Source organism: Melanerpes formicivorus, unplaced genomic scaffold, assembly GCF_026170545.1.
Source record: "Melanerpes formicivorus ecotype bairdi unplaced genomic scaffold, bMelFor1.0.p_v2 SCAF_56, whole genome shotgun sequence".
NCBI classification, from domain to species: Eukaryota; Metazoa; Chordata; class Aves; order Piciformes; family Picidae; genus Melanerpes; species Melanerpes formicivorus.
The window spans coordinates 3,231,055-3,243,577 of record NW_027142408.1 but is presented as its reverse complement, the minus strand read 5'-3'; the positions used below and the strand labels follow the sequence as shown (position 1 = coordinate 3,243,577).

At 45.9% G+C, this 12,523-nt stretch overlaps 1 protein-coding gene across 3 annotated transcripts in view; it reads right to left on the bottom strand.

Moving 5' to 3' along the window:
- Positions 1–865: 865 nt before the first annotated feature.
- The window catches only part of DCSTAMP (dendrocyte expressed seven transmembrane protein), a 14,891-nt gene continuing 3,233 nt past the window's right edge, over positions 866–12,523 (bottom strand). For 2 of the 3 annotated variants that reach the window (XM_068161266.1, XM_068161268.1), the window contains exons 2-4: positions 3,697–4,750; positions 2,892–3,212; positions 866–1,736 (exon numbers count right to left, since the gene is read on the bottom strand). In XM_068161266.1, coding sequence (XP_068017367.1) covers positions 1,653–1,736; positions 2,892–3,212; positions 3,697–4,713 — 1,422 coding nt within the window. In that variant the 5' untranslated portion in view covers positions 4,714–4,750 and the 3' untranslated portion in view covers positions 866–1,652. Of the gene's footprint in view, positions 1,737–2,891; positions 3,213–3,696; positions 4,751–11,017; positions 11,089–12,523 lie in introns of those variants that run through there. The other variant, XM_068161265.1, reaches the window with a different exon arrangement.

The following is a 12,523-nucleotide window of genomic DNA, read 5'->3' as shown; positions in this document are numbered from 1 at the left end:
TCTTCCTAACCAGCCAGAAACTTGGGATCTTTAGTACTGTGTTCTACCTGGTAACATGGATTGGAGGTGCAGGAGCAGAGAGGGAATTGGTGAGATCTGATCCTGGCATAATATGACTTTCATCCCCATCATTTGCCAGGAAAATCCTCACACAGGAGATTCATAGGCAGGAGCTGTTTACTCCTTGGTTGTCTGCTGACTGTACTTTCCCACCCTTTGAAGAGGGCAGAGCTGTGGTGCAAGCACTTACACCTGCAGTGCTTCACTCTGCAGCCTGAAGCGCCAGGGGCTGTGTGCAGAGAGCAGCTGTACTGGAGCGTGTAGCCTTAGCGGGCCACTGGAGGGCAGGGCTGGTATTCTGCATCAGGAATGAAGGGAGAAGGAAGCTGCTTCAGGCAGAGCTGCACCCATGAAGCACGTTCACAGACTTTGTGACCATGAAGTTGACAAGAAATGCCCAGTTTCAGGCTTGATTTCGGCAGCACCAGAGAGTGATCCTTTGACCCTTACTTTCCACAGAACTAGAGGAAAAGCTTTGCCCTTCTTCCTTAATGGCAAACATCTCTGGCCTCTGTAAACTGTGATGAAAACAGAGTCAGCGTTGACAGAGCAGGGATCAGGGTGAAAGGCAGCAGCAAATCCAGCAGGCTCTGACTCTGCACACCCAGCTGCCCACACAAAGTGCTGCAGGTTTGGAGAGTTCCACGGACAGCGGTGCTGAAAAGGAACATCCTGTTTGTATTGTGCTGCAGGAGGCTCAGGAGCACCAGCATGTCTCTCTGAATTAGCTTCACAAGACAATCAGGTCAAACTTTCATTAATTTTACAAACCAGATTCGATCCAATTGAAACAGCTCCTGCACAAGTGAGGGACACTGGAAAAAAGGAAGCTGAGCTCTGCAGTGGGAAGTAAACACAGGAAGGAGTCAAAATCCAAGTCCAGATTTCTCTTCAGACTCTTGCTTTGAGTACTAAGAGCATTTCTGACAAACCTGAGAAGGGCAATTAGAGATAATGCTCAGTAAAGTTGCAGCTACTAAAAAATGTCCATTAAGCTAATAAATTAATAAATAAAGTCTTTAATGTCAGCTGTACTCAACAAAACAAGGAAAAACCCAAACAAGGCTCTCCTGTATGGGGAAGAGTGATCCATTGGAGCAGAAGAAAGCATTCCAAGAGAAGAAAGAAGAATTTGAATTACAGAGGTGGAAAGAGAGATAGGGGGAAAAGAGAAGGGGGGGAAGTGGGGAGGAAAGGTGGGAAAAACCAGACTGAAGGATTTGGGACAGCTGAGGGCTGAGAAATAGGTACAAAGGTCTAGAAATAAGCCCTCAAGTAGGTGCTTGGCCAGCCCAGAAGCCAAATAAGTTTTGGCTGTAGTCCTAAAAGCTCCAAGCTGTTTGGTTGCTTTCACACAGGACAGACCCTCCATGGATTTCTGAAGCACCAGACCTCTATGAGCTCTCTGGTGGAAAGCTTGCTCTCACCCATGAGTCCTTTTCCACATTTTCCCAAAATACTGATAATTAACTTTTGATCCTGTTTGTTGCATTTTAAACTTGACATTCCAGAGCAAAAACAACGGCTGCAAAACACAGCTCTCTGTGGAGCTGAAGCAGCTCAGCCTTATCCAAAGGTTCACTTGGTCTCTTTCACACCATGTCGTCCATTGCCACACTCCTGTCTTTCTTCCCCACTGCCTCTCTTGCCTTGAGTATTGGAAACCAAAAATGGACCTGAAAAGACAGAAATATGATGCTATGATCATAGCATTACCGAGCTAGAGATCATCCAGACACTAACATCCTGTGCCACAGCATCACAGAATTACTGAGGCAGGAACAGACCTCGGAGATCAAGTCCAGCCTATGACCTAACATCGACCAGACCACGGCACTAAGTGCCACATCCAATCTTTCCTTAAGCAAGTAGTACAGACAGCTTTGAAGGCTGCTAAAACCAACCAACTAACCAACCAAACACAAACCAACCAAACACACACCAGCCTTGCTGTGTCTGCAGCTGTTCCTCTGGATTTGCATGGCTATATGCAGGTGTGTTTGTTATTGCCATCAGTGTATAAATACAGCTATATACAGGCTGGATGTTTCAGCAAGCAAAGCATTCTGTTTCCTAACGGCTTTTGCAATTGCATTCCCACTGTGTTTTCAAGCAGAAACATCCATTTTGCTAAGCAACAGCAGAACATCTTCCTCAACATTAAGAGGCTGCTCACAAATGCCTACTATTTGCTGTCTAGATTGCAGGAATACTCTTTGTATTCACACAGAACGTGAGGGGTTGGATCTTGAAAGCTCATCCAGTCCAACCCCCCTGCCTGAGCAGGGTCACCTAGAGTAGGTCTCCCAGGAACACATCCTGGTAGGTTTTGAATGTCTCCAGAGGAGGAGACTCTGCAACCTCTCTGGGCAGCCTGCTTTAGGGCTCTGTCACCCTCACAGTGAAGAAGTTTTTCTTATGTTCATATGTGGGACCTCCTCTGCTCCAGCTCCTCCTGACACTCACCCTCCACATGTTTATTAACATGAATGAGGTCATTCCTCAGCCTCCTCTTCAAGCTAAAGAGACCCAGAGGTATCGAGGTGCTTTTCATAGGCTCATCTCTTCTCTGGAGAGATCTAAGGAGCATCTTTGTGCCGGCACAGTTGTTTAAGTGTCCCGCTATCATGGCTGATTCACGTGTGTTAAAGAACAGAGCAAAACAGTTCTATGATCTAATCTCACCAACAGGAAATGTGTTTGGTGCAGGAGAGCACTGAGGACAGCCTGATGGCACCCAACTGAAGTTAGCAAATGTTTAAGTGTTTCCTGGCTCTGGCTACCACACTGACAGAGGGAGGTACTTCTTTGCCCCCGAGCTGGTGGCTTACCGTTCCGGCAAACGCTTTCCTGCCAGGCTTCTCTGGCAGCTTTGCTCTTTCCCTCAGTAATTTTGCATGCAGGTAATGTATCCGTTTCATCTCGGTGTCAGGATAAAATGAAGCTGATATGAGTATCTTCAGCTGGGTCAGGAGGCCAGAGAATAAGCCAAAAATGATTAAGAAGAAGGTGATTACTCCGAGCTGGATCCACGTTGTGGAAGCAGTGAGCACTGGCCGAGGGATGCAGTCTTGCTTAAACAAGGAGATCTTGAAAGGATCAGTCTTTGCAATATGGTCTCTCATGCTAAAGATAAATCCATTCTGATTTCTCTGCACAGGAAAAGGAGGGGAAAGAGCTGATTAGAGTACTGATTCCTACCTTTCTTAATCTTTCTTCCAGAAAAGGACCAGAAACCATAGAATGGTCCAGCCTGAAAGGGACCTCCAAAGCTCATCCAGTCCCACCCCCTGCAGTCAACAGGGACATCCCCAACTAGATCAGGTTGCCCAGAGCCCTGTTGACCCTCACCTTGAATATCTCCAGGGAAGAAGCCTGAATCACCTCCCTGGGCAACCTGCTCCAGTGTTCTACCACCCTCATAGTGAAGAGCTTCCTCCTGATACCCAATCTAAATCTGCCCTTCTCTAGTCTGGCTCTATTTATCATACATATATGTAAAAGCAACTCCCCTTTTTGGCACAAATGATACCATTAAAGAACCAAAGGCTGCAAGTTTGCTTCTGCAGCTGCTGGAGGTGAAGGAAGGCTTTTCAATGCTAAACAGGGAAGTGTGCAGTACTGATAAGTACTTACTTGCTGAAAGAAGACAAATTGAATCTCTAGATCTGGAACTTCTTGGAGATGTTTATTCACAGAAGTAATTAACCAATAAAACAAATGATCTACTGCAGCAAACAGAAGCCAGATGCAAAGATTAACAATCACAGGGAGAAAAAAGCATTGCATGTTCTTCCTGTCCTTCCCTGTGAGACAGAAAGATGGGACTGCCACATATTTTTTCCTTTCCTTCCTGTTAAGTGGTAGGAGACAGGGTCTTTGCTGCTGCTTTTGGTGCTCATCAAATGCAATGAACTGTTTTGTGATGTAAATGTTCAGGAATTTGTCACTGCAAGAGCCCACAAACTTCTTGATAAAGAGGCCAGCCCCAAAAGAAGCCAGGAAAATCCCAACCACAGGCAGTACCCTCTGGCCCACCCAGGGCAGTAGAGTCAGCATAAAAGACACCTGGTTAACAACTTTCTGGATTGCTTGTTTAGTGCTGTTTAGCTCTTGCTTTAATGCATCATCTGTAATGGAGTATGATGGTGTGAACTCATCCCTGAGGAGCACAGAGAGCTCAGGGGGAAGCCTGGCTGCCTCGTAAATCCATTTTACTGCCTCTACATAATACTTTATCAAGGTGAATTGCTCGTCCTCTAAATGACAGGTGATGCTGTCTGCCAGAACCTTTAGGTTGTGAAAGATGTTTTGGATGGTGCCAGCCACCACCACACCTGTGCCAGCAGTAAGGAGAGCGTTCCTGCCGCTTCGCAGGCCACAGGACAGAAGGAACAGGGCACTGAAGCAGCGCAGGGCCCTGAAACAGGAGAGCGCCACAGAGAGCAAGAGCCAGATGAATCCAGAAACCAGCAAGGGCCCCAGAGAGGGGTGTGCCAGGGAGAAGTGCATGCCAAGGAATAAGAGAAAGCTTGCAAAGAAGCCAACTACAGAGCAGACTGCAAAAAGCTGCATCAGATACTTCCAGCCAGGCTTCCTTTCAGATATAAAAACTCCCCAGGCATCCTGGGCTATGGAGACAAATCTTCCCATTTTCTTCTGATCCTTGCCGGCACTGCAATGGCTCAAACTGAAAGGAAAGAGAACCAAAAGGGTCTGTTAGTGATAGGGTCACACTGCTGACAGTGGTGTGCTTTCACCTGGCTGCTCAATGCTTCTTCCTACTGCAGAAACTGCAGGGCTGACTCATGCGGGGGCTGAACCACCCTGTGTGAGACTCAAACCTTTGTCCCCAGTATCACACATATAAACAGGGGCAGGTTGGCTCTGAAAGGTATTCCATCCTCTCTTCAAGGTGTGAGAGTCAAACCTTTGTCCCCAGTATCACACATATAAACAGGGGCAAGTTGGCTCTGAAAGGTATTCCATCCTCTCTTCAAGGTGTGAGACTCAAACCTTTGTCCCCAGTATCACACATATAAACAGGGGCAGGTTGGCTCTAAAAGGTATTCCATCCTCTCTTCAAGGTGTGAGACTCAAACCTTTGTCCCCAGTATCACACATATAAACAGGGGCAGGTTGGCTCTAAAAGGTATTCCATCCTCTCTTCAAGGTGTGAGAGTCAAACCTTTGTCCCCAGTATCACACATATAAACAGGGGCAAGTTGGCTCTGAAAGGTATTCCATCCTCTCTTCAAGGTGTGAGACTCAAACCTTTGTCCCCAGTATCACACATATAAACAGGGGCAGGTTGGCTCTAAAAGGTATTCCATCCTCTCTTCAAGGTGTGAGACTCAAACCTTTGTCCCCAGTATCACACATATAAACAGGGGCAGGTTGGCTCTAAAAGGTATTCCATCCTCTCTTCAAGGTGTGAGACTCAAACCTTTGTCCCCAGTATCACACATATAAACAGGGGCAGGTTGGCTCTAAAAGGTATTCCATCCTCTCTTCAAGATATTTTTGTCCTTTTACTTCTGGTACCCTCTTCTTTCTCATGTGCTGTAGAGACACGGTGGCTCACACATACATCTCGCTGTGTGTATGTGTGAGAGGGACAGGAGCCTGCCTTAGCACCCAGTGCTTTGCCTTACAAGGACACTGGGAAGGGAAAGAGGAGAGGACAGGAACTTCCCATCAGTAACCAACGGAGAGAAGTGCAGCTTGACCTGCAGGGAGCAGCCAGAGCAGCTGCCAGGGAAGGAGGAACAGGTGGAGCAGAATGTGCATGCTGCCCAGGGATGGGGAAGGAAGCTCTCTGTTTTCAGCTGGACATAAGCCAGTACAGAGGGAAGAAAATGTGTCTCAGGCACCACTTCTTCTTTGGGTCTCTCCTGGGATAGTACAGCTACAAATTTGTCCATACACACTTTTAACCCTAATTGTTACCAGCTTGTTCCCATCATTAACCCCCACTTGTCACCATCTCTACTGCCTATCAGCATGCCTGCAATGTAAATTAGAGAGTGATTATGTGAGATTAAGTTCAGTTTGATGGGAGACAGCCCAGTGCTCACATCTTTCCTCCTCTTTTTTTCAGTGTAATATTTACAGGTGCCTGGAACAGGAAAGCATGACAGAAAGCAAGATCCAGATGGATCTAGAAATCAGTTTGGGGCCCAAAGAGTGGTGGTGTGCCAGGGAGAAGTGCATGCCAAGGAGTAAGAGAAAGCTTGCAAAGAAGCCAAGTGCAGAGCAGACTGCAAAAAGCTGCATCAGAGCAGAAATGAGATACTAATTACATAGAATAAACTCTTGCAATTTGATCTTCTAAGAGGGAACACTTGTCGCTGCAAATACTTTCTGGAGATACTGCTACGGCTTTGGTTTAGCTGGAGCACAGCAGGTAGCCAGGAGCTAGGCTGCTGTTTTGTACCCATACAGTGTTTTACTGGCACTTGGCTTTATGAGTTCTGCTAGCATTCACTGCACCAATTTCCCCTTCCTCTTGTTGTAATTAGTAATTAGTTGTGTTGTTCTTGGCTTTGCATGCAACAGGAGCTGAGGGTGAGCAGAACAGGCATTTGACCTCTGCTGGAACCTTCTTGGACTGCTGGGCTCAGCATGCTGCTTTCCCTTGGCCTTACTTGGGCCTGATTCTTCATAGTGCTGAGGAATATCCTGAAGGATGCTGAATGGTTTTGGTGCTTAACTGCTTTGGGAGGGGTTAATGCTGGGCAATAGCTCCAAGGTGGGCTCTATTCCTGGCACTGTCTATCTGCTTGGGAAGGATGAGGAAAGTGCTTCCCTCCAGGACCTCAGAGAACTCATCTGGAAATGGAGAATAACAGCTAGTCAGTAAATTAATGTCCTCAAAGTATGTACAAGTTGCTCTGTTTGGGGCAAGTGGTGCAAAGGAAATGGTGAGGAAAAGTGGCACACAAGCCTCTGGACTCCAGCTGTGCTGTGAGCAGAGCTGTCCCTTGCTTAGGTGCATGGTCTGCTTTGCCCTCTTCCCACTGAACCAGAAATTAATGAGGCATTTTTAGGAAACAGAGATAAAAGGAGATGTTGATAATCCTGGAGTACAGCAACACCAGACCTAACAGCCAGCAAACCTTGCCAGCAAACCCTGAACTTCCTAGGTGGGATGCTTAAGCTGCATGTGCTGCCACATCTTTGTGGAGCTGAGAAAAACTGGAGTCCTGGTCTTCCTTTAAGAAGACATTAAAATACCAAATGCAAAACCTCCACCATTTATTATGCAGAAGTTTCTGTATGAGAAAGTAGCAGAGATTTCACAGCCCTGCCAAAGCTCCTGCATGGCTTTGTGTGCTTGGATGGCTGGCTCTGGTGTATTCCTATTAATGTTTATAGGCAATATGTGACTGGGAGTTTGGCATGACTACAGCTGAGAACTGGAGAGTCAAGAACAAAGCCCTAGCATGAACAGAAGCCTTACTTCTGGACCAGGGGGCTGCAGACATGGAAAATGTGGACTGAAATGAAAATAACCACAAAGGCTCCTTTGCTGTTACATAAAACCACTGCACCACTCAGCACATCCACAGCAGGTTTGTCCCTGGCCTGCATGCACCCACAGTCTTAAGAGAGGAAAGGCATCATAAGGAGCCACTGAGCTTTGGAGCCTGCATGATAACTGAATGTTGGGAAGAGAGAGAGAGAGTTCCTACTCCTGTAGAGCCCATCTCTGAACTTAGCCACTGCCAGTGCCACAGGCAGGTTGTGGCTTGTATGAAGTCCCCATTTCCCCCCACAAGACATCAGTAACAGATGTAGCTAAGTGGCACAGAAGAATCAAGGATGAAAACTATAACTAAAATGTGGGGGTTGAAAGTTTCTGTATCAGCAGGCATGTAGCCAGTTCAGCATCCTGGGGAAGGGAGAACAGCACTCGAGCTCAGAGGTTGAAATAAACCTGTGGCTCAGCTAAAGAGGCTAATTCAGTGTTTACAGAAACAGTAAACCTTGAGAGCTTCCTGAAATGATTCCTCTCAAATACATATATCCTAAAAGCTCTCCCGAAGTTGTGAGGTGCAGAAAGCAATTCCAGCAGGAGACTAACAAGAACAAACCCTTCATTCCAGCTGGAGTATGAAGCATGGCTTGTAACCTGAAATAAGGTGGGGATTGCTACCAGTATTTATGTAGCATAAGGAAAGAATTATTCTTGGCAAGCAGCTTCCTGACATTAAGTGCCAATAGTTTCATGGGATGCATGCCACAGAGGGGAGCTGGAAACTTGTGCTCTAGCCTTGCCTTTGAACCTGGCTTTTCTGTAGTGACCAAGGGGACACTCTCTATGCCTTTGTTTCCTTCTCTAGGAAATCCTTAGTCAGATCTGGAAGTGTAACACCCATCAAGCAAATGGGATGCTGGCAGGAGTATTCATAGGAACAAATTCTGCAGCAAGGAGCTTGCACTGTGCTTCTCAAGGCGTGTGATGCACTGGAACTGAGGCAATATAATTAACTAGAACCATTTTTCTAGTTTCATTTTAAAAGTACAAGAGGAACATTTAAATGAGTTATTAACATCCTGCTTGAGATATTTCAGGTGCTGGCTACAGTTTTTAAGCAAGCAGAGGATAAGTACATTGCAGCAAGAGTCCCTAGAGGATGTCTTTCCAGCCCAGCCATGAGCTCTGCTAGAGCTTTGCCATTTTTATGTAGTACATGTCCACACTCTGCATCATTTTCACCCTGCTTGCTATGGAGGTTCCTGCATATTCATTGTCCAAGAAGCTGTGATCACCTTCTCTACCTAATTTGCCCTGCCCTTGTCCTTTACTCACTCTGTCTGATAATCACAGAATGTTGGAGGTTGGAAGCGACCTCAAAAGATCACCCCCTGCCAGAGCAGGACCACTGCAGTTAGGTAGAAGAGAACAGGAGAGAAGAGTTCAGTTGGAAAGGATCTGCAGTGATCATCTTGCCCAGCTGTGATAGTCTGAAACCCTGTACCTGCAGAGAGTGTTCCTGAAACCTTCTCTATACAGTTTACTGCTTGCTTAGAGGTGATCAGCAGCCCTGCATTGCTAGCACATGGATTTGCCACCCGTGCAAGTTCTGCTGATTTTTGATGAAACAGGAGAAGATGAGGGTTCCTAAAAACTTATAGTCAGAAAAGGAATGGCATTTGCTAAACAATCAGCTTTTGACATAGAGGCACAACTGATTGGGCAAAGCATAACAAAGAGTCAGATCTCTGAGTCTGCATTCTCTTTTGACACAGGCAGAACCTGGGGACTACACATCCAGTTGAGCTGAAACTGCTTAGAACCACCAATATTTTACACCCTCATGCAAAGTCTGACGCAGCCTTTCTCTGTGCAGCTCCTCTGTCTGATCTCTAAGGAGGAGGTTGGCAGGTTGGCACAGTGCATAGGGTCTTTATGTATAAAAATAGTCCTATAAAGAGGGTTATTAGATTATATGGGAAACTTTTATTCCACTGATGCCAAAGCTACACAGTGATCTTTGCCTCATAAATCCTGTTTGTACAGGAATTAAGGAAGAGAAAGCACACAATAAGAGTATAAGCCTAAATATTTCCTGTTTGGGCAATTTCAGCAGCCTTCTCTCCTAGCTTTACTTACATTGCAGTGGTAGAGCATGACTTCCCTTTTTTTGGATACTGTCAAAAAACACAATGCTGAACTATGGTTCACTAAGAGGCTAACATGCAGCAGGGAGTCTCCCATTATCTCCATTGGTCAATGCAGGGCAGGTAGCAAAGAAACAAAAGCCCAACCAAAAATCCAGCAGCGTTACTGTAACTATTCTCAGGGCTTCACTGAGACCTCTGCCCATACTCATAGTCACATATTTTGCTTCTAATTGCAGGAAGAAGGAGAGCAAATAGCACTAAACACAACAAACACAGGCAGGGACTGAAATACCAAATCAAATATAAGCATACAGCACTCTGAGATACCAAACAGCACAGGAATGCAAATACAACCATTTATATGCATGCAAAACCAAACCCAACAACTGGTCAAGATCTCTTTTTTCCCCCCTCAGCCTTATGGCTCAGGGACATTCTAAACACTGCAAAATAGCCTCAAGCCTTTAGGATGCCATACATTGGCTACATGTCATCTAACAGCAGATGTCTGCGGCGTTGGGTGTTGCACTAGATGACCATTTCAGGTCTAACCCAAACCAGTCTGGGATTCTGTGTTGTCCACATCTGAGCTATCTGTCTCTATGTCAATGAGGAGAAAAGGGCAGTTACCCAGAGCAGTACCTCAGACCTGTTTCAAAAGTCCACCCTTGCATGACACGGATTACCTCCCACAGGAGCTTTTTCTCTGTCTCGGCTATGGAAAGGGTTTGGATTACCCAGAGAGAGCTATCCAAAAGCAGGTGAGATGAACCTCTCCCTACGTTTCTCCATTGCAAGCACAGCTGGGCACCCAGAGCAGAACACAGACAAGCCTTGGGCAGCTGTAGGAAGTGGACAGCTCCAGAAGGAGCATGGAACAAGAAATCAAGTTACCTCACTTACACCTCTATGGGCTGCGTTATGTTTGGAAGCCACAACACAGTAGATCCACAGCTGTGTCACTCCCTTAATGCACAGGCTTGGGTTTCCCAGGCTGTGCCTCCATCCTGCCTGTACATCAAGGGAGGGATATAGCTGTGGATCTACTGCCTACTGACAGCAACAAGGCTACAAAACACAAAGTTCCAGCATAAGGGACAGAAGGGAACAGGAGAGCTTACATAGTCCCTTCACCTACACATCACAGCACTATGCAGAGTTCTGAAGGAGCTCAGGACCAAATTGTTTTGTGAACTTTAGGTAGAGGCCCTCCAATCACTTAGGTGACAAAACTAACCTAAAGCAAGTCCTTTTACCTTAGAACAGCTAACTCAGTCCATGATGACTATGCACAGCCCTTTGACATTAACCCTAAAGCATTACTTACAGGCTCTCCTTTCAGGTGCGTGAAGGATCCTCACAGTGCTCTTTATCTCATGATTTTGGGGAGGAACCAAGATGGGCACCAGTCAAAAATTTCCCATGAGTAACTTTTTTTCCCATACCCTCCCTCAATGAGTCAGGCAGGCTACAATTTTGAAATTATTCTGCTTTTGACAAAGATGAATGAGGAAGTAACTTCTGAACAAGCCCAAAATAGTCTATCATTTGCAACTGCCATTTTCCACCTGGTTTTTCCTTCCCCTCTTTTTTTTTTCCCTGGCAGAGTAATGGATATCAGCAAATGAATTCTGGGCCCAGATTTCCAGGGCTTAATTATAGGTTGAATAATGCCTTAGGTCTAGAACATTGAAGCTATTTTGGTGCTCCCCAGCAATTCAGTGCCCAAACCCCTTTGAAGATCAAATGATTTTTACACTACAAATGGTCCTTCTGACCATCTGTCTGTAGATAACCTGTCAGAGTATGCTCCTTAGAACGGTGCCCACCTTAAATATCCAGCAAAAGTACTCAGATTATGCACAACAACAAGTAGTCTTTGGTTGATAAACATGCTTGGCACACACCTGCTGTCTAGAGGCATTTTAACAGGCTGGAGGAAGGGATTGGCAAGAATCTCACAAAGTTCACCAGAGGGGAATGCAAAATCCTGCCCCTCAGGAGGAATAACTCCAAGCACCAGCACAGGATGGAACTGACTGACTGGGAAGTAACTTTGTTGGAAAAGCTCTGGATCTGTTTATGGAAAAGAAGCTGAACACAAGCCAGCAATGTGCCCTCGTGGCAAAGAATGCCAACAGCATCCTGAGTTCATTAGCAGGAAGTCTTGCCTGCAAGTGAGGGGAAGTGATTCTTCCCCTTGACTCAGCCCTGGCGAGACCACATGCAGAGTGCTGTGTGTAGTGAAGAAATCCCAGGGTAAAAGGGGAACATGATTCTGGGATTTCATTCTTCACCAGATGCCTTACCAGTCAAGACTGAGATGCCAAATCCATTTACACCTGCTTCAGATCTCTACTGGCACAGTACCACGAATGTGCCTCCTGTTCACAGTCTGCATTTGCTCTGGATCAGTTTATCAAAAGCAAAACATTCTACTTCAGTAACACACACAAACAAACAAATCTATCACTGTTAATGTAGTAGCTCTGAGATCCCAAAGACTGAGTGAAATCAGTCTCTCTTCCAGGAGTTTATCTACAGAGAGAACTGCAGAGTAACTTAGGGACTGATGTCAGCATCTTAAACACCCTGCAGCTACTGTAGCTTGCAAAAGGAGACACATGAGCTCTTAGCTTTGCAAGACAGTAGTTCTCCTGCAGAAAGAGGGAAAGTTCATTTGCTGGATGTGACAATGGATTTCCTTCTTGCTCATAGTACTGAGCAGAGTGTCATTTGTACTGGTGAAGTGAAAGTACCTGTGAAAAGTGTGATTTGTGTACAAATGTGAAAAAGGTTGAAAGTCTGGGAGAGATTATTACAGTCCTTGGGA